The sequence below is a fragment of the Urocampus carinirostris genome, chromosome 9, assembly GCF_059441175.1.
Source record: "Urocampus carinirostris isolate Australia breed hairy pipefish chromosome 9, RoL_Ucar_1.0, whole genome shotgun sequence".
Classification (NCBI taxonomy): Eukaryota; Metazoa; Chordata; class Actinopteri; order Syngnathiformes; family Syngnathidae; genus Urocampus; species Urocampus carinirostris.
The window spans coordinates 36,766,361-36,792,751 of record NC_142357.1 but is presented as its reverse complement, the minus strand read 5'-3'; the positions used below and the strand labels follow the sequence as shown (position 1 = coordinate 36,792,751).

General features: G+C 37.3%; 2 protein-coding genes across 4 annotated transcripts; one reads left to right on the top strand and one right to left on the bottom strand.

The window, feature by feature from the left end:
- Positions 1 to 796: 796 nt before the first annotated feature.
- Positions 797 to 20,782, top strand: LOC148360196 (calcium-binding protein 2-like). 2 transcript variants are annotated; one of them, XM_088343641.1, is made up of 8 exons: positions 797 to 883; positions 3,933 to 4,145; positions 13,029 to 13,208; positions 14,581 to 14,611; positions 14,710 to 14,844; positions 14,921 to 15,030; positions 19,535 to 19,682; positions 19,759 to 20,782. In XM_088343641.1, the coding sequence occupies exons 1-8, from the start codon at positions 797 to 799 to the stop codon at positions 19,782 to 19,784; spliced, it is 930 nt and encodes a 309-aa protein (XP_088199767.1). In that variant the 3' UTR covers positions 19,785 to 20,782. The 2 variants fall into 2 exon arrangements, with proteins under 2 accessions (XP_088199767.1, XP_088199768.1); XM_088343642.1 differs by lacking the exon at positions 13,029 to 13,208.
- Positions 20,783 to 23,159: 2,377 nt separating this feature from the next.
- crybb1l1 (crystallin, beta B1, like 1) lies at positions 23,160 to 26,206 on the bottom strand. Of its 2 annotated transcripts, XM_088343639.1 has the most exons (6): positions 26,142 to 26,206; positions 25,967 to 26,058; positions 25,782 to 25,900; positions 25,581 to 25,713; positions 24,081 to 24,223; positions 23,160 to 23,788 (listed from the first exon to the last, which is right to left on the bottom strand). In XM_088343639.1, the coding sequence occupies exons 2-6, from the start codon at positions 26,051 to 26,053 to the stop codon at positions 23,617 to 23,619; spliced, it is 654 nt and encodes a 217-aa protein (XP_088199765.1). In that variant the 5' UTR covers positions 26,054 to 26,058; positions 26,142 to 26,206; the 3' UTR covers positions 23,160 to 23,616. The 2 variants fall into 2 exon arrangements, with proteins under 2 accessions (XP_088199765.1, XP_088199764.1); XM_088343638.1 differs by lacking the exon at positions 26,142 to 26,206 and having other exon boundaries at positions 25,967 to 26,128.
- Between the last annotated feature and the right edge of the window lie 185 nt (positions 26,207 to 26,391).

Sequence of the window (26,391 nt, the reverse complement as noted above, 5' to 3'; positions counted from 1 at the left end):
GAACGTGCCAATAGCTAACACATTTTCTGAAACGAATTTGGTTTAAAATATATACAAAGTATTTGTATATAGGGAAATATTTTATTTAAAAAAAAAGTGCTAATAATTTGATAAAATTTAAGTAAATTGTAATTCTAAAAAACATATTTATTGGTCTTTTGGTAAATGTTATGCGAAAGATCAAATGTTGTCGGCAGTGGATATCGGTATCAGGGATTTTTTCAGAGCACTTGTATCAATATCGTTTTGCGCGGAAATTGTGGCAAAATTTCTACTTTGAACTTCTTTTTTGTTTAATAAAAAAAGCTCTCAAATCCTGAATTTTGTGTTAAGCACTTTTTTTACAATCACAAACTTAATTAGCTCTCCCCACGCACTGAAAAAACGAGAGGAAAATGTATATCCGTTGAGGCACGGTGAGCGTCATCCCATCTTGAAAAGGAGAAGGCCGTGAAGGCTCAAGGTCATAAAGGGCGAGGCGTAAAGCACCCTTGGGTGGCGTGGGGCCTGTTCGTTTCGGGTGTCGCCTAAAAGCCAGCAACTTAATCCTGCGGTCGAGACAAAGCTGATGATAAAAAGCCACCAAGAGACGAATTTGTCCAGAAGAAATCCAAGAGGCGGGAGGACGGGATGACGGAGAATCTCGCCTTTGGGTTTTAACTTCTCAGTCAAACTTTTTTTGCGCATTGCAAAATAAAAACAGATCGGAGAGCGGCTGAGGGATTCAAAACGGGAAGAGGGAGGGCGAGCGTACGGGAGAGAGAGAGAGAGGGGAGAAAAAGAGCGTGGTAATAACATGTTCATGATCATTCGAGAGCCAACGCCGGCGGCAGTAGGCGGTGCCGCAGCCATGAGCGTGCCACAGGAGAGGACCGCCAAGCAGGTGGGTCACCGCTCTACGCATTAAATCGGAAAAATTGCTCCCGATTCAAGTGAAATAGATTTCCCTTCTAAATGGTTTATTTTGGATTGTTTGATAAGGATTATTTCAAACCTGTGCAGTGTTTTGGTAAATGATATTATCGGTGGCATGCAGTCAGGTTGGTGTCCAGTGGGACAGATTTAGAAATAAATGAACCTACATCAGGGCGGCACGGCGGATAGGTGGTTAGCATGTAGTCTCAGGGTGCAGAATCCAGCTACCGCAGCCTCCCCGTGTGGAGTTTGTATATTCTCCCTGTGCTTGCATGGTTTTCCTCCCACATTCCAAAACATGCATGTCAGGTTATTTGGCCGGTCCAAATTGTCCTTAGGTGTGAATGAGCTGTTCGTCTCTGTGTGCCCTGCGACTGGCTGGCAACCAGTTCAGGGTGTCCCCTGCCTACTGCCCGAAGACAGCTGCACGCCCGCGACCCTACTGTTGATAAGCGGTACAGATGATGGCTGGATGGATGGATGAACCAACATCTTATTCATCATTCAAAGAAAGCAATAGATAAACTAAAAGTACATGTATTGTCTTACCTTAAGTAATTAATGAAGCCTATGCACAGTTCTTTTTGAATAAAAGCATGATGGGTAATCTTCCATTATAAAAAAGGTGAATGTAAAAAAAAAATGACTGCATGGCTTCACTTGCTGTTAGCTTGATAACACTATCACAAAATGATCTTGTTTGGGGCAGAGGTGTGTGACAAATAACAATCCATGGTCTCACTACTGCCTCCTGTTGTGAGGCAGGAGAATTAGGTGCCTCACTCTGCAGATCCCTAGCACATTATTACATTCTAATAGTATTAATAGTATTTGTGATATAATGTGAATATTTCACCACTTTAAATAAGAAAATCCAAAAATTGTGAAGTGTATATAAGAAATCATTTTAACATTGAAAGAGTATAACCATTGAATATATTTTTGATATTGTATATATTCATGGTGAAGCTGCCTCCCTTGACGTCACTGGATGTTATACAATAATTGCTGCTACAAATAACATATTCTAAAAAATGACCAAGCCAGTCCATGATATTATTGAACCATATCCCAACCCTGAAAATAATTCGAGCCCTGAACCAGGTAATGGCAACCCAAAATGTTGAGAGAGCCATTAAAAAAACGAAAGAACAACAATGAAAAAGTTCCTGGAGACAGACCTATTTAAAATCAAAAGAAATATGGGATTCATACACAGAAGTTCGCCATTGATGTTAAATATTTCCTGGGAATATTTTTGAAGCATTGGAAAACTTCAAAGACGTTTTGTGTTGTGTTTGTCCTGAAACAGAAACCATATACAAAAAAAAAACATGTTTCCTTCAATCACCTTTTTCTATTCCCAAACTTTTTTTGAAAAAGCACTAGGGCAGAAAAGCGACAGGTTGCCGACCCCCGCCCTGAACCTAGCAAACAACCAGTGAAGAGGAGGAAATATTTGTCTTAATATGGTTTTGTAAGAGAACAACACTTGATAAATGAATAAATATTATATTTCAACTAGAGGTGTAACTATGAGGCAAGAGGGAAGATAAGCTGGCACAAAATGACAGAGAGGTTAGGGAAAGAGCTATAAGTCAACTTCAAAGTAGTTCATACCAATCGACTTCAAAATAGTTCATATAGACCAATGAATTAGATGCAGGGAGGTTAGGCTTACAATTATATTTGACTTCCATAGGGTTCATTTTGACCCATTAATTTGGTAACTCATAGTTCAGGGTTAGTGCTCAAAATTGATTTAAAAACAGTTTCAAGAGGTGAGGCACTATAGGACGACATTGGCAGATTGATAGGTTACAGAGAGGTTTGGTTTAGATCTATACATTTATTTAAAAAGGTTTCTTTTATATATATATATATGTATATATATATATGGGGCAGCACGGCGGCGCAGTGGTTAGCGAATGTGCGGCACAGTTCATGTCTTGGGAACCAAATCCAACTCCTGTGCGGAGTTTGTATGTTCTCCCCATGCTTGCGTGGGTTTCCTCCGGGCACTCCGGTTTCCTCCCACATTCCAAAAACATGCATTGCAGGTGAATTGGCCGGTCCAAATTGTCCCTAGGTGTGAATGAGCGAGCGAGTTGTCTGTCCCTGTGTGCCCTGCGATTGGCTGGCAACCAGTTCAGAGTGTCCCCTGCCCACTGCCCGATGAGATGGGCTCCAGCACCCCCGCGACCCTACTGAGGATAAGCGGTGTAGCTAATGAGATCAGATATACATATATATACATACACCGGAGCCATATCCCCCTAGTGGGAGGTGGCTAGAGTCTTTTTTTGACTCTTTCTGGGAGATTGATACAGAGGAGGGGATTCCCAGCCCCCTCGCTCAACCCAACTGATGTGTTGTACCCAACTGATGTGTTGTCATTAGGTAACCAAACCCTCCAATTCCAACTCCTAATGCCGAGCGCCAAGCAGGGAAGCAATAAGTACCAATGTTGTAAGTCTTAGGTATGACTCGGCCGAGGCTTGAATCAGCGACTTCCCAGTCTCGGGGCAGGCGCCCCTACCCCCAAGGCCACCGAGTTGGTTTTAAAAAAAGGTTTCTTACCAGACGATTAATCAGTTGCTGAGAGGTTAGTGCAAGAGCTATAAGTCAATTTCAAAATAGCTCATATGACCCAATTAAGGATAGGGTTAGGCTTAAAGGTATTAATCGATTTCAAAATAGTTTGGACACCTGATTATAGTCGGAATAAAGTAAATTCGGTGTGTTGAAACTGAGTCTGACCTAAAAGCGATGTTCTCCAACCAATCAGGTGCAGGCCGCCATTAACATTCGATTAATCGGTTGCAGAGGTTAGGGTAAGAGCTACAAGTCAGTTTCAAAGTAGTTCACATCACCCGATTAATCAGCTGCAGGGAGGATAGGGTTAGGCTTAATTGTATGAATCAATTTTAAAATAATTTGCGTTAAAGTTGGAATAAAGTAAATCTGGAGTTTTTAGACAGAGTCTGACCTTCCAGCGATGTTCTCCAACCAATCAGGTGCAGGCCGCCATCAAGAAGAAAGTGGAAAAGCAAAGGAAGCGCACGGACGATATCCAAATATCGGCGCCGCAATCCGATCGCCATCACCGATGCGTCGGCCACACCGAGACGCCGGAGGAGACCGCGGAAGAATCGCAGAGGAACGAAGAGGAGGTGAAAGAGTTGGAGCCTGGACACCTGCTTCCCATTGTGGACTCTGTTTTTGGACAGGTAGGAAAAGGTTTTGAAACATAGTCCAGGAAATCTAAAGAATTCATCATAATCCATAAATCGACAGATATTTACATCACATTTTTTATTGAAATCATCTAAACGTTAACACCACACCCAAACAAAAAAGACAGAGTTAATAGTAACCCTAGCCCTAACCTGGGGGTCGGCAACCTGCAGCTCAGTATCCGCATGGGTAGTGGCTCCCTCACGCCCAGGGTTGGGTAGAGTTACTTTAACTGGATTACTTTCAATTACTTTTGGATGACTCCAATACCAAATATGCTAATAAAAGACAAAAGAAGCTAAATATGAATAAAATGGTGACTCACAACACGTGGTAAGCTTTCTCTCCTGGCTTTGATCTCTGGGAAAACTAACATCAAATGCGACAGAAACAAAATGAAAATAAATCCTAACAGCTTGCCAACATCATTTTTGCCGTTCCATGGAACAAACCGGAGGGTGTGTGATCGGCCGTGGACCCCAAAGAGAAAAAAAGAGAAATATAACTGCACAGAAATCAAACTTAAACTGCATAAATGTGATTTTATTCACTTTACCTTTTCAAAAGGCTGTAATTGGATTTTTAGAAATGCATGCAGATTTCTATATAGCATTTCTTAGTTTTATCCATGCAATGGAACATACTGTAATGCATTGATATTGTAATGAGGTTAAACTTGAAGGGGTATCCTAGTCACGTGGTGCATCATTCTCCACAGGGAATGCATCCAGTTAGTCATGATAGGAGGCTAAAAAGGCTACTATAGATCTGATTTTCTCTTCTGAGAGGCATAACAGAAAATAATTGCGAAGCACTGCCCGAAATCTAGCTTAAACCTATCCCAAAACATAGTCTTAGCCCCAGGGTTGGGTAGGGTTACTTTAACTTGATTACCTTCAATTACTCCAATACCAAATAATCTAATAAAAGACAAAAGAAACTAAATATGAATAAAATGACAAAATTTTGTGCAGGCTTGGGGAGTAACGGAATACATGGACCGGCAAAAATGATGTTGGCAAGCTGTTTGGATTTATTTTCATTTTTGTTTCTGTCGCATTTTATGATCAAAGAGATCAAAGCCAGGAGAGAAAGCTTACCACGTGTTGTGAGTCATCATTTTATTCATATTTAGTTTATTTTGTCTTTTATTAGCATATTTGGTATTGGAGTAATCCAAAAGTAATTGAAAGTAATCCAGTTAAAGTAACCCTACCCAACTCTGCTTAGTCCTAGCCCAAACCCAAACTTAGTAATAACCCTAGACCAGCACTAGTAGCCCCTGACACTGAACTCCTGATGCCACTTGGTGAAAGGGTAAATGTGAAGCACATTGTAAAGCGCTTTGTGACTTGAAAAGTGCTATTTAAATGCAGACAAATGTAACCTTAAATCTAGCTCTAACCCCCTTACTTAATTCCTAACGGTTAGGACCTTAGGGTTAGGACCTAACCCTATCCTCCTGACCCAAACCATGGATTCCAATTAATGGACTCATTCACAGATCCAGTTTTTAGGATTTTTTTGTAATTTCGTAATTTACTAAAAAAATTAAAAATATTTAAAATAAAATCACTTGTTAGTTTTAAATACATATATAAATACATAAATAAACCCTAAAATTGTATGTTGGTATAAATTAAGAATAATTCAATTAAAAATACATCGTGTCGCCTTTTAAAAGTTTTCCCAAGTCAAGAATTATTTTCTGAATTTACTAAAAAAAAACACAAGTAAAACATACAAAAGAATGGTTCGAAGATAGATTTTTCTTGTTTTATTAAAGATATTTTTTTTATTTCTAAGAAAATAATAGAAAAACTACAATAAGAAATCATTATCATTTTGCTCAATTTCCCTGGTATTTTTGAATATACTAAAAATATATGTTTTTCTTATTTTGTTAAAGATCATTTTACATGAAGAAAATAAAAAACTAACTAAATACAATAAACAATTTACAAAAACTGAATTAACAACAAGCTCTAACCTCCCTTACCGTAGCCTTTACCCTATCCCTAGCCTTCTGACCCAAACCCCAGCCTGACCATGAATTATAGATAGATAGATAGATAGATAGATAAGATAGATAAGATAGATAGATGTCTAGATAGATGTCTAGATGTCTAGATAGATAGTTAGAAAGATAGATAGATGTCTAGATAGATGTCTAGATAGATAGATAATGTCTAGATGTCTAGATAGATAAATAGATGTCTCAATAGATGGATGTCTAGATAGATAGATATAGATGTCTAGATAGATAGATATAGATGTCTAGATGTCTAGTTAGATAGATTACTAGATGTCTAGTTAGATAGATTACTAGATGTCTAGATGTCTAAATAGATAGATAGATGTCTAGATAGATAGATTACTCGACAGATAGATGTCTAGATAAATGTCTAGATAGATATCTAGATAGATGTCTAGATAGATAGATGTCTAGATAGATAGATGTCTAGACAGACAGACAGACAGACAGCCAGACGGATAGATAGACAGATGTCTTGATAGATAGATAGATACTTTATTCATCCCCATAGGGAAATTCACACTCCCAGCAGTAACCTTGTGTTGAAAAATAAAATAATAAAATAAAAGATATACAATAGAGTATTTAAATAGTGCTACGGAAAATACACACCATAATAAAAATAGGGTAATATGCAAATGTGGGGGTGCGGTTTACTGTGGACTTTTACTCCCCTGGGTAGAGTTAAAGAGCCTCATGGCATGAGGAAGAAATGATCTCCTCATATGAACGTATTCACAAATGCACTTACTGGAAAATTGTACTTTTAGCAGTTATTGACAGTTAATCAAGTTCAAAAATAGTTTTGTTTTTATGTAGTAATCAAATAGTAGCTGATGAATTGATCGTTGCACCTCTACACCTTCTTGCTGTGCCTTTTCAAGTGCAATGGATAGATATTCGTAAGGATAACTCGTTTTTTTTAAAGATGTGACAGTATTTTTCAGAGAAAAGAGTGATAATCGACACCGTCTGCTTATTTGAGCAGGTTATATTTGTCCGTAGTTCCCCCCCCCCCCTATTTTTTGCAGCTCATCTCCCCTCATCCGCTGCATTTAATACATGTGCCATATTCCATCTCATTTCTCTTAAGTGCACGGACGTTAAAGATGAGATGGCGTGTGTTTTAAGCTCCTTTACTTTAGGAAACGTTTGCAAAAGTGTAATCCGTAACGGATACGATCGAGCTGGATACGACGAGACGGCCGTTGCGAGGCTCGTCTCGTGTCACTCAACGCGGGGATCATCTGAGGGAATCGGATCGGAGATTAGACGGGGCTGAGGCCTGTGAGTGGTTTACCGTTCCAGAGGAGGAGGAGGATCTACGAAAAAAGGAAAAAAGTCAACCGCTGATGTCCGGGAATAATGGAACCGGCCCGTTTTCAAGCACCCCCGAAATGTATAGCGTCTTTAAAACTGTTTTCCTTTATAAATGAAATCATCTCCATTTATATAGCGCTTTTCAAGTCAATGACTTCCCAAAGCGCTTTACATTTCCCAATAGCGGCCTTGCAGCCATTTAAGGCGCTAACCTGCTTATTGGGGGTAATAGGGGTTCAGTGTCTTACCCAAGGACACTTCCACATGTAACACGGACGAGCCGGGATTCGAACTGGGATCCCTTGATCCCAAGACGAGCGCTCTACCTCCTGAGCTACTGCCGCCCATATATATAATAAGGGACAGGATAGACTCATATATGATGTAAAATGTTAGATAATAAATAAAGAAAGTAATACAATACAAAAATGTAAACAACGCAGCATCGGGAATACTCCGCTGCCTTGAAATGGTTCAGTCCATTTGATTCCTAGCAGTGCTCTCGCCCCTTCCCCGCTCCTCTTTTGCTCACTTGCGGCATAGCGGAGGAATCTGTGGAGGCTACAGGTGTCAAGAACCAGAACAGGATCAGGACCCAATCGCGTATTTATTTCACGGGAAATGGGGAGTCACGCATGTTAGGCAGCCGGTCTGGCGTGGAAAGACGGGAAGCCAGAGACCGACGAGATCGATTCCAATTGCCAGAGTTGATATTGGATGGATGGGGTCGATACCGGACAGGACAGACAGGATAGATAACGAATCAGCATATCGAAAATAAACAGGAGAAACTAGACAGGAACGAAAACTTGAGAAAATAATAAACAGGACAAAAATAGACGGAAACAAAACAGTAAACCAAAATTAAACAGGACAAAAAAACGGACAGGAGATACCAACAGGAACAGGACCGTGTCGAAACCCACGTCTCGCGGTGCAGAGGTTCGTTGACGGGCTGACAAGGGAAGCGTGACAGCGCTAAGCTTAAAATAGAAAGAAAGCCAATCTGTTAACGAGCTGCAGCTGGCGCCACACGGGCGGGGCCAATTGGGCGCCATGGCAACCGTGACACCAGGTTATAATGATACGAGTGTTATACAGAGGTTATGCTGAACAACTATTTTACCACCCGATACTCCGACTTTTTTATCATCAACTCCATTAGCTCCATTGAATTAAATGTAACAATGATCAACGTGGCTAAGTGCTCCTCATTTATTTTAAAAATGATCTTTTAACAAAGAGGAAAAATAATTACAAATTTGTGTTTTTTTATTTTTAGAATATTCAAAAATAGCAGGGAAATGGAGCAAAATGATAATTATTTCTTTACTATACTATGTTTTTTTATTGTTTCCTTAAGATATCTTTAACAAAATGAGAATATATATATTCTTTCGCATACTTTACATGTGTTTTTTAGTTAATTAAAATACTTAAATTGAGCAAACATTTGAAAAGTGGCAAGATGTATTTTTTATTTAATTACTTATTGTAAATTTATATCAACCAACCATTATAGTGTTTATTTATTATTTTCTTAAAAATGTATGTTTTTTTAAATATTTTAATAGCTTTTAATAAATCACGTAAATACAAAATATGAGCAAGAATTTGGCCAAGTGACTTATTTTAATTCATGTTGTTAAATTTGTTTTGTTTTTCTTAAAAATAAAAACAAAATTAACTTAAAAAAATAGTTCTTGTATGTTTTTAATACTTTTTTTAAAAGAAAATAATACTTAAAGTGAGCAAAAACTCAAATTTTTAAATGACTTTTTTCACGTATTATATTTATTCTTTATGTATAGATTTCATTCATAAATATTTATTCTATTTATCATATTTTTATTATTTGCATATTGTTTTAATTATTGTATTACATTTATGCAATCTATCATATTCATTTAATGCATTTTATCGAGTCAATAAATGTATTTTTGTTGTGTACAAGGCACAGACCTGGACACTTCCTCATGCCATGAGGCTCTTTAACTCCACCCGGGGGAGTAAAAGCCCACATTAAACCCCACCCCCACATTTGCATATTACCCTATTTTTATTACAGTGCGTATTTTCTGTAGCACTATTTAAATACTCTATATCAACACGTTATATTGGGTATTTTTGTATTCTATATTTTATTTTATTATTGTTTTATTTTCAACACAATGATACTGCTGGAAGTGTGAATTTCTCTACAGAGATGAATAAAGTATCCATCTATCTATCTATTAACATCGAATCCACCCCATATCTTCGACCTCTTTGAGTGACAGCTCTCGTTAGCCGATACCTGTTGTCGGGCATCCGACACCGCGTCGTTGCCAATCGTGCACGACCGGACCTCGTTTAAATGATGAATTGAAAGGCAAGAGGGAAACCGAGACGCTAATTAATCAGTCATAACCGTATCGGTTAGCCGTCGGTGTCGGTTGGTCGTGCGTGGGCGGTGATGGGTCAATGTGATTTTCTTGCAAATTGGATTTCTAACACCTCTAAGTGGCCAACTGGGCCTATTTATTACCCTATGTGTAATTAAATACAACCTGGTAATAACCTGATTATAACACAAGTTATTATAGAAATGCATATGAATGCTTTTCAGTAACGAAAAAGTAAATCCAAGCTTTGAAAAAGTGGGTTACCCCGGGACTGGATAAATAACAAATACCGTATTTATTTTGGACTACAGGGTAGACCTAAAAACCCAGTTGGACAATACAGTAATCCCTCGTTTTTTGCGGCAGTTGCATTTCAATAACGCTCCGCAATAGTGAAAACCCTCGAAGTAGAAACCTTTGTTTATTTATTATTATTTATTAAATAATGATGTATTTATTACTCAAGAACAAACCCAATTTACAGGCACAAGTATTTGAATAACAAATAAAACTACTATACTTTAAAATTTGAGAAATGTATATATAATCTTTCAAAACATTTTAAAATAACTTTTGTAGTGTCAAAATTTGATTTCAAAACCAATATTGCTGTTTTATTGCACAACTATGAAATACACTTCACTTTACATGATACTTTGCTGCCATGTGGAAGTTTCGGAAAACTGCATTTACCTTCTGGTTGTGTCCTACAGAAACTAACTAAAAAAGTGCCGGGGATCCACCAAAGATCCGTATGTGGCTCCAGAGCAAGTTTAGCGGGTGGTGAGGTTTAACTTTGTTGGCGATAGAAAGCATCTTCCTCGGTTTAGCCAATCAGAATGCAGAACACAATACGCGATGGAACAAAGTAGCGAAACCACGATAAGTAATCCTAGGTACAGCGAGGATTACTGTAATTCAAAAGTCTGCTTTATAATCCAGTGCCCTTTAAATATCAGATACACAGTACTGGTGTATAAAATCGGAAATAGTTACAATAAAATGCTACCACATAGTACATTTTTTTTATGCAACCCTCACTCTTGCTGTGGTTTTAATTTTGCGCATCTTATAGTCCAGTGCGCCCTTTATATGGGAAACACATTTGGCAGAGAAATACTTTTTAAAAGGAGCACTTTATAATCAGGTGTGCCTTATAATTCAGAAAAATTGGTACAATATTATGAAATTACCATATATTCTGCAGGATGAGGCGCACCCCAAAAAACATAGTTTTTCGTTATATATTTGTGGGGCTGCATTAGCTCAGGAGGTAGATCAAGAGATCGCAGGTTCGAATCCCGGCTCCTCGAAGTGTCCTTTGGTAAGCCACTGAACCCCTAATGCCCCCAATAAGCAGGTTGGCGCCTTACATGGCTGCACGGCCACTATTGGTGTGTGAGTGTGTGTGAATGGGTAAATGTGAAGCACATTGTAAAGCGCTTTGGGAAGTCTTCATTGACTTGCTATATTAATGCAGATCATTTCATTTCAAATATAAGACAATATGTTCTATTTTGTTATTTTAATGTTTTTTTTTCTCTGGAGTATTGGGGGTTTGTAATTACCATATTTTCTGGACTATATGATGCACCTGATTATAAAGCGCATTTTCAAATTTATAGCCGATTCGGGGTTTTTAGGTGCGCCTTTTAGGCTGAAAATTACAGTCCTTTTTTCCCCCCAGTTTCGCCTCATTTGGTCTCTCCATTTCATCATCACACCCTCTCCTTTAATCTGACACAGCGGCGAATAATCGCCTTCCGTTTTTGGGAGCCTCTTAATTCTTGGAGATTACAATGCTTGATGAGCGGCAAAAGAGGAACCGAGATGCAATTCCGTTTTTGTGCGTTGCAAGGCTGATTTGCTCGTAAATGTGGGCGGGGTTTGTGGGCGGAGTCTATCGGCATTTCTACGCGGCGTGGATTCTACGTTGTCCTCGAGGCTTTGCGATTTTTCTCAGTGATGGAGGAGATGCATTTTTGAAATCATGGGACACAAAAAAGAGGCTGATGGGAAATTGCACTAAATCATCGATGAAAGAAAAAATGAGGAAGGTAAGAACTCGATCTGGCAGTCACAGTGCAAAATCATTGGCAATGAAAATTGGATTTAATGACCGTTTGATTGATTTAGATCTTGGATTCAGAATGGGGAGTAAAAGGGTCTTTTTATACATTTTATTCAGCTATTTAAATCATATTTAAATTGTTTGTGGCGCTTTTTTTACATAAAATAGAAGTTTTTAATTTGGGTCGCTGACAGTACTATTGATTGGTTAGGAGGACAGTATTCGGGCCTTTTCTATTTTGGTAAATAAAATAAAAGTTTTTAAGAAATAATAAATTTGCATTGCGAAATATTTAAGTCAAGTAAAGCAAGAAATAAACCCCCAATTTTTTATATGTACTGTGTAGTTATACAAAAAGTATAAAAATCTTTATTAAATATATTTTTTAAATTCACAGATTTATATGGTGAAGAAAATAAGTATATGAACACCCTTCTATTTTGCTATTTCTCCCACTTAGAATTCATTGAGGGGTCTGAAATTTTCATCGTAGGTGCATGTCCACTGTGAGAGAGCTAAACTAAAAAGAAAAAAAAACAGAAATCACAATGCATGATTTTGTATTTTTACCTCTTATATATATATATATATATATATATATATATATATATATATAAGGAGATAGTGTAGCACCACCAAGTGACTATTTGTGGACAACTTTGCTTTCCATGAATTTGTGGCTTCAAAGAATAATGATCACATATTGAGACAATTAGGAATTATAATGAAAATAAATTGTTGGAAACATTTTGATAAGGCAACCAGTCATATTTAAGATGTGTTTTTGAAAAAAAAAATGTTTTTTCTTCCTAGACTTAAAGAACAAACATACAAAAAATCGTGCATTGACAAGAGTTATTGGTCCAAACAAAACCAAAACATTCAGAAAGAGCAAATATCTTTAGAGCGCCCACAGGAGCAGGATGTCTAGCACCACCTTGTGTCCCTCTGTGCACATCATTGAATTGAAGCTATGATAGGGCCTGTTCATGAATGCTCCTGCGAATTAAGTTATTTAGTCATCAAACATGGCTGACGAGGCTAACGATCCGGTCTGACCCTAAAGGGGGTGTCATTGGGGTCTCGGAGAGGACAAATGGGGGCACAGCAGCCAGGAAAGGAGGAAGACAAAGGAATGACGGAAGACGCATTCAAATATCCTGTGAGGACGGAGGGCAGCGGCATTCTTGGGGAGATTGCGGGCCCCGCCTGCGTCTTCCTCAAGCGAGGATTTTCTCTGACGCTCGTACGTAACGCCATGTGGACCCTCCATTATCATTATCATCATGGGTCAATCCTTCAGCTCCACGGATGAACGATCAAATTACAATGGGGTTGTGGTGTACAACTTGTGACCCATTTCGCAGCCCCACAACATCCACTCATTGTTATTTTCGTTGTCATTGTGCTCAGGACCGGCTTCAAGGGGCCCTAAGCAAAATCAGATTTGGGGGGGCCCCCTATGACTTGATCATTTGCATCCATACTCAAACTCATTCCATGTTCTACTCCAGGGGTGGGCAACTATTTGGAGTCGGGGGCCGCATGTGACGCGTTATACTTCCTTTTGAAATCGATAAGTTCATCAAATTGGTTTTTGAAACGACCACAATTACAGCAAAATAGTAAATTAGGTCCCTGTTTCAAGCACTTCATTTGTTGTTTAGTTTTGAAGTATTACTGAAGGTTTTTTTTTAAGTTTATTAAAGTTCTGTAGTTTTTTTTGTAGTGTTACTGTAGTTTTATTTTTGTACTTTTGTTGTATTTAAAAAGTAGAGTTTTTCTTGTATATCTGTATATCTTGTATGTATTATATAGAATATGTGGGTACCCCTACAACCAAGGCGGTTAAGAGTCTATAGTCCAGCAAAGAGGTTGGTAACCTAAAATGTTGAAAGAACCATTTTTCAACAAAAAACTAAACAAAAATTTAGAGCCCTAAAAAATTAATAGCTTAATACAAGCCTCACAAGGAAGGCAACACAAACTGGATACCTTATATGTACTGTACTGTTGGAAAGCGTGAAGAATGTTTGTGTCATGTTTGTCCTCCAACACAAACAATATCATTTTCCATAAATGAAACTTGTATAATGAATGTAATAAAAACGATGAAATATTTTTTTAGGAAGTAAAATTACAACCTAAGTCGTAAATTAAAAAAAAAATGTCTGGGTTATATTTTTTAACATTTTAGTTAACTAATTTAAGGTTATCATTAGTGACAAATTATTGGCATCCTCAAAAATATACAAGGTAAAAGAAAATTGAATTTTTCCTTTTCAAATTCATCCACCGTGATCAATTGATCTCCGAAACATCGTTATTTATTCAAAAGTTCATGAATGTCGAAATAAAATAAACCTTCATAGCCTAAACAGCAACTTAATGCGTATAGCAGTTTGTTTACAGGCCCTTTTTTTTACCTTGTCAAATAAAAATAGAATGTTATATAGAATTTTACAATACTTTTTAAAATAACCTTTTGTCATATTCAAAATGCTTCACTCATCTCTTCATTGTTCACAGCTTAAAATTTGTTTTAAAATAGTTGTACTTTATTCAATATTTGTAACTAAATTCTTGAATTTTCATAACACTTTATATAATTCTAACAGGACCGAGAGCTGAGACCAGAAGAGCTGGATGGTGAGTAATATGTATCCATATATATATAAATATATTAAATATAATTGTTCTCTTTTGCTTAAAAGTGTGTAACATAATTCCCCGGTTTTTATTTGCAGAACTACGAGAAGCCTTTCTGGAGTTTGACAAAAATAAGGACGGCTACATCAGCCACAAAGATCTGGGGGAGTGCATGAGGACTATGGGATACATGCCCACCGAGATGGAGCTTATAGAACTCAGTCAACAGATATGTGAGTGCAAAAACTATAAGCACAATCCTTTTTCCCTCCGACTAATTCAAAAAAATGTCAAATTTGCACATCTGAGGTGGAGGCAAAGTGGATTTTGAGGATTTTGTGGAGCTGATGGGACCCAAAATGTTGGCCGAGACCGCAGACATGATTGGTGTCAAAGAACTACGTGACGCGTTCAAAGAGGTCTGGAGATTTTACTGTTATTCAATTTATAGTGAAGCAAGAAAGACTTCAGATGGTCATTTGACTTTATAAGCGACCACCATCTTGGATTACAAGCGACAATGGAAGATTACATTGATTACAACGTAGTGTACCTTTTGGCAATAACATTGGAAATGGCACTCCAGCATAAACAGTGCCGTGAAAAAGTATTTACCCTCTTCCTGATCTCTGTGTTTTTGCATATTCATCCCTCAAAAAGGTTTCACATCACCAAACCAATATTATATCACACAAAGACAACATAAGGAAATATGAGATGCAGTTTGAGATATATTGATTCCATTTAAGGCACAAAAAAAAATCAAAACCAATCTGGCCCTATGTGAAAAAGTCATTGGAAGTTGGGCCACCTTTAGCAGCGATAACAGAAATCAAATGTTTACCATAATTGATCTTGAGTCTTTCACAAAGCTGTGGAGGACTTTTGGCCCATTCTTCTTTGCAGAATGGTTTCAAACCTGCCATATTGGAGGGTTTCAGAGTGTGAACTCCCTGTTTAAGGTCACACCACAGCATCTCAATTAAATTTGAATCCGGATGTTGACTTGGCCACTCCGGAACCTATATTTTGTTTGGTTTTTGAGGCATTCAGAGGTGAATTTGTTGGTGTGTTTCTGATTGTTATGCTGCTCCATGATCCGAAAGCGCTTGAGTTTGAGGGCACGATGGGTGGATGTTCTCCTTCAGGATCTTCCATAAACACCATAATTCATTATTCCCTCAACCTTGTCCTGAGAAAGCAAAGTAGTCCCAGACCATCACACTAACACCACAATACTTCACTGTTGGCATCATATTCTTTTTGTCAGATACTCTGCAATTTCAACGCCAGATGTAACAGGCTGCACATCTTCTAAAAAGTTCAGTTTTTGACTCATCAGTCCACAGAATGTTTCTCCAAAATTCTTGAGGATAATCAAGATGCTTTTTGGCAAATGTGAGATGACTTTTTCTGGTTTTCACATGGGAAGCATGGATTCCATTTTCGGCCAGTGTCTTTATTGTGGAGTCATAAACACTAACGTTAAATGGGCCGCTTTGCTGCCTCAGGACCAGGACAACTTGCTGTGGTTGACGGAGATATGAATTCTGGTGTTTACCAGGCGATCCTGAAGAAGAACGTCCGGCCGTAAGTTCATGCTTTCAAACTAAAGCGCTTTTGGATCATGCAGCAGGACGAAGATCCAAGCCACACCAGCAAGTTCACCTCTGAATGGTTGGAAAATTCAAAATGAAGGTTTTGGAGCAGCCAAGTCTGGATTTAAATCCAATTAAGATGCTGTTGTGTGACCTAAAAATGGGACGTTTATGTTAGAAAACCCTCCAAAATGGCAGATTTTAAAAAAATTGCCAAGAAAAGTGGGCCAAAATTTCTACACAACTTTATCAAAGACTCATTATCTGTTACCGTTAACGGTTGATTTCTGGTATCGCCAACTCTCTACTAGGATCAGGGGGCGATTACTTTTTCACATAGGGCCAGATAGGTTTAGATTGTTTTTGTGACTCAAAAAATGGAATCAACATTTCAAAAATGCATTTTGTATGTTCCTGTGTGATATTAAAATTGGTTTGACGATCTAAAACCTCTAAGGGATAAATGGATAAAAGGAAAAAAAATAGAATAAAATATGAGAAAAGTCTAGTCTTTTCACGGAGGCCGTTAAAAAGTTCACATGACCCTCTGAAGCCTCTAAGCCCATGTGTTGTTTTATTCTTATACAAACTTGAACTAAGTTAGCAAAATCTCGGCAACCGATTAAAATAAGAATGGAAAATGGGATTTCTTTTAGGATTTTCTTGCGTCCTTGATGTTTTTCCTCTCGTCGATTTGGCCACATACTGCATCACCTTTCACGTTTGGTTATATTAAATGGGAAAAGAGGATACCATAACTTGCAATAAAACTTTGAATAATCTACAAATAAAGCATGCTACAGTTTTCCGTCACTCCTAAAACAGGCTTCCCAAAAGTCACGTGACTTTTTAGGTAAGAAAATACCGGAAGAACACCCGTTTTCAATGGCAACATGTTTTTTTTTGGTCTATGTTGTTCTATAACCCCCATTTTCTTTGCATCTAGTCTTCAAAACCTCATCTAAATGTACAAAGTGTGCAAATCGATTTGCTAAATGATAAAAATTAGAGTTGAGGTAGTTAGCAACCTCCCATTGTCAACTATTATGTATAAACCAAAAATTTGGATTGCTGGTGAATATATTTCTTACTTTATGCTGTATTTTCCCCAAATGTTGACGTTTACTTGTCTCAATTAATTACCCTCAATTTATCATTTTACGTAATCTACTAAACATGTCTAAACTTCGAAAGTAATCTTCTTCTGTTGACGCTTGTAATCCAAGATGGTGGGTAATTAAAAAAAACATGTGACCCTAGAGAAACTATTCATCAACGACCGTCTTTTTTAAAAAATACAAATAAGTGGGTTTTTTATGAGTGGTGTGTGTATTTGTGGGTTAGGAATACTGTTAAAGCCCTATGTGTGTAATATGTGACCACTAGAGGGCACTGTTGTCTAATACAAAAGGAAAACTATTGCCAAATGATCGCTGCGTGGCAGCGAGATGACAAACCTGACGGAAAACTAAGTATAGACTCCAATACGTAAAAGAAATACACATTTCTTCACCTATGATTTTTTTTGTATGTATAAAAATGGACATATAGTACGATAGTTCTTGTATTTTTCCTAGTATTTAAAATCAATGTTTTTTTAACACTAGGAGGCACTAAATATTACACACTATCACAACTTCAAGTGTATATTTTTCCTTTTATTATAAACAGTTTAAAATGTAAATTTCAATAACGCTTCCAATGAAATATATCACGTTTTAATAATGTAAATGTGTTCATAATTACCCAAAAGCACCAGAAGCCGATAATTTCATAGACTCTTGTTCCATTCACATCTGTAAAACACACGAAAAAAAACAATTTGTTTGAATTAGGAACTATTACTTAATATACACATAGACACAATATATTAACGCAAACTTAAATAATTATTTTAGAAGGTAGAGTGAATTCGAGATTTAATACGCCATATAGACGACATGCTAATTAGCTAAACAAACAATTGTACATAGAGTACAATATATTACCCTTTTAACCGTGCAATTATTGTAATCTAAAATGACAAAAAAAATCAGACTTACAGATGAAGTTTGTAGCTTTTCGATAGGAAAAGTGGAAATTTCCGACAAAGACTTCGGTGATTTTAAATTTTAAAACTTTTAAAAACACGCATACAACTACGGCGAGCCTAAATGGACAAACTGTTGTTCAAAAATTGCGAACCACCAATTTTAATTGGCGATTCCAATCTTCATACTACATATTTATGCAAACTGGAACGTGTATAGCGTTAGGAATCAATTTAGTACTTTAACATAAAAACGTGTAATTGTTGGCAATCTATACATTTACTTCTCATGGAAAAAAAATATATACGTACCTATAACTACGGCAAGCATAAGTAGACAAATTACTCTTTTTGGAAAATAGCAATTAACCAAACAAAACCTTTACATAAGTGGTTATAACCTTAAAACTTTCAATAAAATGTTATTTAGCATAGAACCATTTCATTTAGGAGTTTTCTGTCAGGCAAAGCGGACATTTTGGACGAAAACATTCATTTCAGAATTTCTGAAAAAGGTACACACAACTACGGAAAGCCTGCAGTGACGAACTACGTTTGCTCAAAAATCATTAATTGACAGACCGACAACTTTTTGCAATCTATTCAATCATCTACTTATCAATGTACCGTAACTTAAAAGAAAACGTTTTAAGACTTACCAATAAATCTCGAGTCTAGAAGCTTTAAGAAAAAGCCTTTGAAATGATGCATTCAACTACTACAAGCTTAAATAGAGAAACTACTGTTGCTAAAAAATAATTTATTTGCCTAAAGGGGCAGTAATATTTAGGGACTCCTAGTGGTAAAAAAAAGAACTTCCATCCTGTAAAAAAAAAGATTTGAACACTAGCTGCTTTATAAATACACTGTAACAGCTATGGCAAGCCTGCAAGGACAAACTACCGATGCCTTTGGTTTCTGATGGCTGCAGTAGCTCCAGAGGTGGAGAAATCTAGGGACCAAAGAGGTCGCAAGTTCGATTCCCGCCTCCTCCGAGTTAAATGTCGACGTATCTCTGGGCAAGACACTGAACCACTAATCTTCCATCTTACTATACCAGCTGCCTGTCTCAGCTTGACCGGGAGCAGAGCTTTCAGCCGCTCTTCCCCACAAGCTCTGGAACTTATTGCCGCCTGGGTATGGGTAAAGTGTTAAGTGTATTGTAGAGCACTTTGGAGGTTCTCAATGACTAGTTAAGCGCTATATATATATATATCAGAATTTGATGCTCATTTTTGGGGTATTTTCGGGGGTTTGAGGAAACAAAATCATCAATGATTCCATTTTCCTTCTCAGTTCGACTCCAATGGCGACGGCCTGATCAGTTTAACGGAGCTCCGAGAGGCCATGAAGAAACTGATGGGAGAACAAGTCACCAACAGAGAAATCAACGAGATTCTCCGAGACGTGGACCTCAATGGAGACGGTTTGGTGGACTTTGAGGGTATAAACAAGAAATGGAATTTGACTTTTAATTGTGAGAGTAAAATATATAAATTTTCTCTTTTTTTGTCTTTCAGAATTTGTGAGAATGATGTCCCGGTGATGAAGTTTTTTTTTTCTCCAGCTTTTTAAAAAATATATATTTTTGTATTTAAAAAGAAGCATGAGATGTATAGGGAACATTTTTATTTTAGCTTTTTTAAAATAATGCTTCTAAAAGGCGTGACAGTGACAGTGTGAAAAAATACATGATCTCAGGTCACATATATAAACGTCTCATCTCATCTCATCAGCTGCACCGCTTATCCTCAGTAGGGTCGCGGGGGTGCTGGAGCCCATCCCAGCAATCATCGGGCAGTGGGCAGGGGACACCCTGAACTGGTTGCCAGCCAATCGCAGGGCACACAGGGACAGACAACTCACTCACTCAGTCACACCTAGGGACAATTTGGACCAGCCAATTCACCTGAAACGTGTGTTTTTTGAATAAAATGTTTGACTTTTAAAGGGACAGTGTGTAATATTTAGTGACTCTAGAGCAGGGGTCTCAAACGAGTGGCTCCCGGGCCAATTGCGGCCCTTTTGATAATAGTCTGAGGCCGCCCGCTATAATATGAAGGTTAGAGGGACAATGTATATTATTTGACCACTATGTGTCACTTGTAAATATTGTTTCTTCTATCCAGTGGTTTATTATTCGGGCCTAAAATGGCAATCATTAAGTCAGGCCGGTCGGGTTTCTCTCTTGCCATTGTTTGTTTTTTTTCCCCTTCTTGGAGGATCCAAACAGTATGCACTTACTTTTACTCAAGTAATTATTGAGGTAATAAAATTGCTTACCAAACTGTCTGTTCAACTCAATATCACTAAATCTAAATTAATTTTCGTCCTCTGTGCTGGGGCAAAAGACGCACGGCATCCTCCGTCCACCTCCCTCATGTCGAACGTCAATTCTGCTTCTTGTCAATAGCTTACAAGCTTTCCTTCTGATTTGTGGCCAAATCTTTCACAATTTTGAGCTTGTAATTTGCAGAATTTTATTTTATTTTCACTACCATTTTGATTAGTTTCACTTTTGTTCGCTGCACGCCGCCGAGATGCGCACTTTGCGTTCATTTAGGCACTGCACTTATAGTGTAGACTCGATTTGAGGCCCCAAGTAAACCCCAAGGTGCATAGTTCGATGCCGTTTACTTTGTCGGTAGATTTTAAACTTTTATATCGATTACCAAATCGAGTCAATATGTCAGGTGCTGCCGGGTTCGGGTTTATATACCCGCGACTCGGGTTGGGTCGGGCTGAATTTTTTTAAGGCCCATCTTACCTCTATTTCTGTTTATGTTTCAGCTTTTTTTAAAAAGTAAAACATGTAGTGGTATTTCCTAAATGTGCCCGTGTGCAGAGATATGCCATTTTTGACAATAGATATCACTGGATTGTTTTACGCAACCGGAAACCAGTGCTAAAAAGCACGAGGAAGAATACATATCGAGACCCAAAGTGACCAAACCGTGTCATTTTTCTTCACATTTTCCCTTCCAGTCTTTCGCAACGTTTTTGTTTTTTTTGGTACCCGCGACATTTTTTTTTTAACCAGCTTCTAGTAGATTTATTTTCATATTAATTCTAAGTGTTTTTCATTTTTAGATCGTGTTTTGTGCAGAAAAACAAAGAAAAATATTTTGAGAAGAAGGGAATATTTTTAGCAGCTCTTTTCTTTTGGAGAAAACCCAATTCAGCCCCAACATCACCAAAACCTTAGCCCCGGTGGCGCCCAAGAAAATTGAGTTTGAGACCCCTGCCCTAGAAAAAAATTTCATCCAGTAAAAAAAAACCATGAATTTGAATAATTTGTTTTTAATTTTTAGAAAGTAAAAATGTAAAAAAATATAAAAACAAAAAGGATGATATGTGACTACTTTCTCTCGTATTCTTTCTCGTGTTGACTTTTTAACTTAAGGCCTCAATGTTGTATTATTTGACCACTAGATGGCACTGTGTTGTCTGGGACAGTGCCACAGAAAACAGCATGGCGGCAGGATGCCGGACAAACATGGCGGCGACCTATATGGGGATTAACAGAGAAAAAAAATTCAACCTATATATTTTTTTAATAGAAATCAAAATTCGTATAATAGCTCATAGGTCTTTTCCTTGTATTCAAATATTTTTTTAACGGAATAAGACTTTTATTGTCCCACTAGGAAGCGCTAAATATTTTAAATAGAAGAATGTCAATCTGGTGTACTGTATGCTCAAGATTTTGTCATTAAAATATTTCGATAGTCTTAGTGAGTTCAATTTATTAATATCTTTGATTATTTAGTACTATAGGCTTAAACTATTGCCCTAATTCACCTCAGTTTCCCCGTCAAGTGAGCGCTAATGTGACCAGAAGTACACTCAAGAACTGGACCTGCATTATTTTCACAATAAAAACATATATGAACCGCCCCAACGTGTAGCCACAAATAAAAACCTCAACTTTCACAATAAAAGCATGTACGAATCCTTAGCGTTAGAAAAAGGCTCCATTAATAGATTAGTTTTCACGATAAAATTAGAAACGAAATCCCCTTGACACACAATAAAAATGGCCACCATCATTAGCTTAGCTTTCAAAATAAAAACATTTAAAAATCTTCTTCGCGTAATATAACAAATATTGACATGAATGAATAGGTCCGTTGATTAATCGAACCAATAAAATGCCACAAACTCGAACCAAAATATCAATATTTCGATGTATTAAATACAGTAGTGGGCCGTGCATTTCACACCTAGGCCTTCAGCGAAGTGTCGTTCACAAACGAGCCAGCTCTATGGGCCATCTCTCTGAAATGAACGACAGGAGCCGACTGCCTATCGATCAAGAGCCAGTTCCCTTCGAGATGCTTTTTTTCTTTCGTGATTGGTCAATATGCCTAATTTTTTTTCAGGGATTCTGTGTTGTTGACTTAAAATGTGTTCAGTATAGATAAGGTTAAAATCATTTTGTATTTTATCTTTTTTTCGGTACAACTGTAAAGATTTGAATTTATGTATCCCGTGTTTTTCAGGGATAATGTGTTTTACATAACAAATGTAAAGTCTATTCTTGTATTTCAAAATTTATTTTTTGTTGAAAAGTCAATTTTTGTAATTAACATTTTGCTGTTGGGATTTTGAGATTGAAATTAAAGTTGCTTGGTAAAAAAAAATGTCAACTTTTATATGAATTAAAAATTCACTGTAAAGTGAAAAAAAATGCTACTACTGTATAATTAAGTAGAATTATAGACTTTAGACTGTTTCCCATGGTGCATTGTATAAAGGACAGCAAATTGTCAGTATACATCAATATCTGAAAATAAAAAAGGAGAGAAAAAGGGGAAAGAATCAAGATGAGAATATAATGGGTGAGGAAGAGAAAACTTGAATATATATTGAGAATGAGAATATATATTTAAGTATTAAATCACCAAACAACATCTTTTGAAGTCTTTTTTTTATTGAAAACTTGACCAGAATTCTGAACAGCAGAATATGCAATGCACAGAGGCTAGAGCGGGAGGTGCCAAAGACTCAGATTCCCATGATGCATTGCGTCCTTAACTGCTTTCATCTCAGTTTCACCCGGTGCGTTTTACCCTGAACTGCTAAAGACTCCGTTTCCCATGGTGCATTGCGTAAAGGACTCCGGATCGGCTGTAAAACGGCAGTAACTGTTTTGTTCCTTTTTTTGCGAAGGTGAAGAAAGAGATTTAAAATAAAAAAAGAGAGAAAAAAGGTGGTGAGGAACTAAGATCAGAAAAATAGAATGGGAGAAGAAAGAGAAAATGCACAGTGAGGAACGGAGGTCCGGGTTGCCAGGTGAGTCCTCAGACGTCCCTCCCCCTTTTTTTGCGTCCCCCTCCCTCATTGGCGCTCTTTCTCTTCCTGTCCCCCTCCCACCCTCACTTTCCAGCCATTGTGTAGCAGCCCTGCTGGTGCCATTGCATGTCTCGGACGCGCCGCACCGATTGCAGTTGCGGGGTTCGAGCCCCGAATTCGTTGAAGTGGCGGAACTCGCCCTTCTCCAGCAAGTACTGGCTACCGCGGTAACCGGGGAACTGGTAGCCCACGAAACTGAAACAGAAAGGGGAGAATGGGCTGGGTAATTATTGGAAACAACACAGGCATGTAGCTTGTTGGCCCGCCATAAATTACTGAGTATGTCAATAAAAAGAATAGTCTCTCTATTTTGAAAGTTATGATTTTTTAAAAAAAAAAGCAGACTAAATACTCTTTCCAGACGCTAAAGGACAGTGTTGAGTTTGTATAGCGTAGTGAGTTTTTAAGACTCTGCGGGAACCAATGCCCAGAACTGGGCAGGGTCAAGGGAGGGAGGAAGGATTCGGGGGCGGGGCTAATTACTCACGTTCCGAAGCTAACGAGGACGCTTCCGACGCGGTCCGTAAATCCATACGAGGACAAACTGGGGACGTCGTCGTCCATGATCTCCATCTTGCGACCTTTGAACTCGCCCATTTCGTGCAGGCAGATCTTGTGCTTGTCCGGGTCCTGATGGAGGTCATAAAACATTTTGAACACGAGAGATACGTTTTTTGGTACCGATTAGCAAGAAGGGCCACCAACATTACAAATATTACTTAGCATGTTATTAGCGTGTTGTTACTTTTTATGAATAAGTTTGTGTAAACCTTTGTCCTGTAAAAAGGGTAATAATATAAAACAACATAAAAGAATTAACGTAACATAAAAAAATAAAATAAAGCAAATTAATTTAAAAAAAAAGGAAAATTAAATCAATTCACGTAACAAATATCAAAGAAAACCATGATAAAATAACATAAGACAAAATTATATAACAAAATAAGTAGCATGAAATTCAATGACAAAAAAAATCATGTAAAATAAAATGAAAATAATTACATATCAAAATAAAATAAAATATAAAATTAATTAAATTAAAACGTAAAATTAAGTAAACCAAAAAAATAACAACACGAAAACTGATCAAATATAAAAATACAATTACTTAAATAACATAAAATATAATAACATAATGAAAGAAAATAACATCAAATAACTTAAATAATTAAAAAGCAAAATAAATGACCATGAAATTAAATAAAATAACACAATAAAATAAAATAATGTTAAAACAACACAATAAAATACATTATCGTTAAAAAATAACAGAAAATAACAGAAAATAACACAAAAGAAAATAACAGAAAATAACACATAATAGTTATACAATAACAAAAGAAAATAACTTAATTTAAAAATAACATCGTGATCTAAAATAACATGATTCCATAAAAATAAAACCAAATGATAAAAGGAAATAACATAAAAATATAAAATAACAAAAAAATGAATCAATTATGTAAAATTAAAGATTAAATAATATAATAAAATTACAAAACATGAAATAAAAAACAAACCAAAATAAAATAACATAAAAATACTAAAAATAATAACATAGATTACATCTGATAACACAATAAAAGAAAATAATATAACATTGAAAAATCATCAAATACCAAAATAGAATAACATCAAATTAACTACATAATGGAAGAAACAATCAGGAATTAACATTAAATTAAAAAAAATAATAATAACAATCGAGTCACAAAAAATACAATAACATAAAAATAAAAAAATAACATTTTAAAACAAAAATAAAAAAGACTGGAATAAATAATATATAAAAAAAATTATATAATAAAAGAAACATAAAATATAACAAAATATCATCAAATACATTTTTTTAAAAAGACTATAAAAATGAAGGCCAAAGTTTCATTCATCAGGTCAAATTGATTGCTGCTGAGAAGCATTTGTAAAGAAAAATAATACTCAAGAAACAGCTAAATAAATTGGCCCCTCGCCTAGAAATTTTGGTTACCATTTTCACAGGCCTGAAAGACAACAAATAGTCATTCTTCTGACAGTTGCTCCACGAGTCCCAGCGAGGATATTCTCCCTTCTCCAGGACGTACATCTCGCCGCAGAGGTTGATCTGCTCGAATCCCACGAAGCTGCCGTTCAAAAACACACGGAGCGTCAACATCGGGGGACGTGGTCCCGGACCACCTCGGCAACTCACGGGCCGCTTTCCACGCGGAGGGATCGAACGCGTTCCATTCCCAGGTCGCAAATGTTCAACACTTCGTTGCTGATCTCGATCACGCGACCTTGGAAGTTCTCCTGGTCGTACACCAACATCTGCACCCAAAAAAAACGCCGTCGCCACCACTCTTCCTGCCAAAATCCACCAAAATAAAAGCTCACCTTGTAGGAAATCAGACCGAAGTCGGACCGCTTGCTCTGACCGGCCTTCCCGTCCGTTTGGGAGGACTTGGATTTGTCGCTGGACATGATTTCTGCCTCAGGATAGAAGAAGAAGAACCTCGCGTGAGTAGTGGTTGTCACGGCAACCAGACACGGTCTGGTCTCCGGTACTTACCCGATGCTTCCGTCCCCTAAAATGTGAGGGCCCGGACGCGCCCCGCCCTTTTAAACGCTGGCGCCCGAGGGAGAAGGATTAAGGCTGGAGAAAGGAAACTGCTGATTGTCAGAAAAGGGGGCACAACAGAAAATACCGCATCATCATTGGGGGATACGGGAAGATGGGCGGGGCCAATGCTGTCACCGATTCAGGGTTTTCATGGTCAAATTCAGGCACTTTTTAAGCACTTTCAAGGCCATTTTCAAAC

Excerpts from the sequence above, each read along its gene's own strand:
- LOC148360196 (XM_088343641.1), top strand. The coding sequence starts at position 797 with ATGTTCATGATCATTCGAGAGCCAACGCCGGCGGCAGTAGGCGGTGCC. Across the intron at positions 4,146-13,028 it reads TGGACTCTGTTTTTGGACAG|GGGGTGTCATTGGGGTCTCG; the intron begins GTAGGAAAAGGT and ends CTGACCCTAAAG. Across the intron at positions 14,612-14,709 it reads GAGACCAGAAGAGCTGGATG|AACTACGAGAAGCCTTTCTG; the intron begins GTGAGTAATATG and ends TTTTATTTGCAG.
- crybb1l1 (XM_088343639.1), bottom strand. The coding sequence starts at position 26,053 with ATGTCCAGCGACAAATCCAAGTCCTCCCAAACGGACGGGAAGGCCGGT. Across the intron at positions 24,224-25,580 it reads CTTTCAGGCCTGTGAAAATG|GACCCGGACAAGCACAAGAT; the intron begins GTAACCAAAATT and ends GACCTCCATCAG. Across the intron at positions 23,789-24,080 it reads GTCCTCGTTAGCTTCGGAAC|TTTCGTGGGCTACCAGTTCC; the intron begins GTGAGTAATTAG and ends TTTCTGTTTCAG.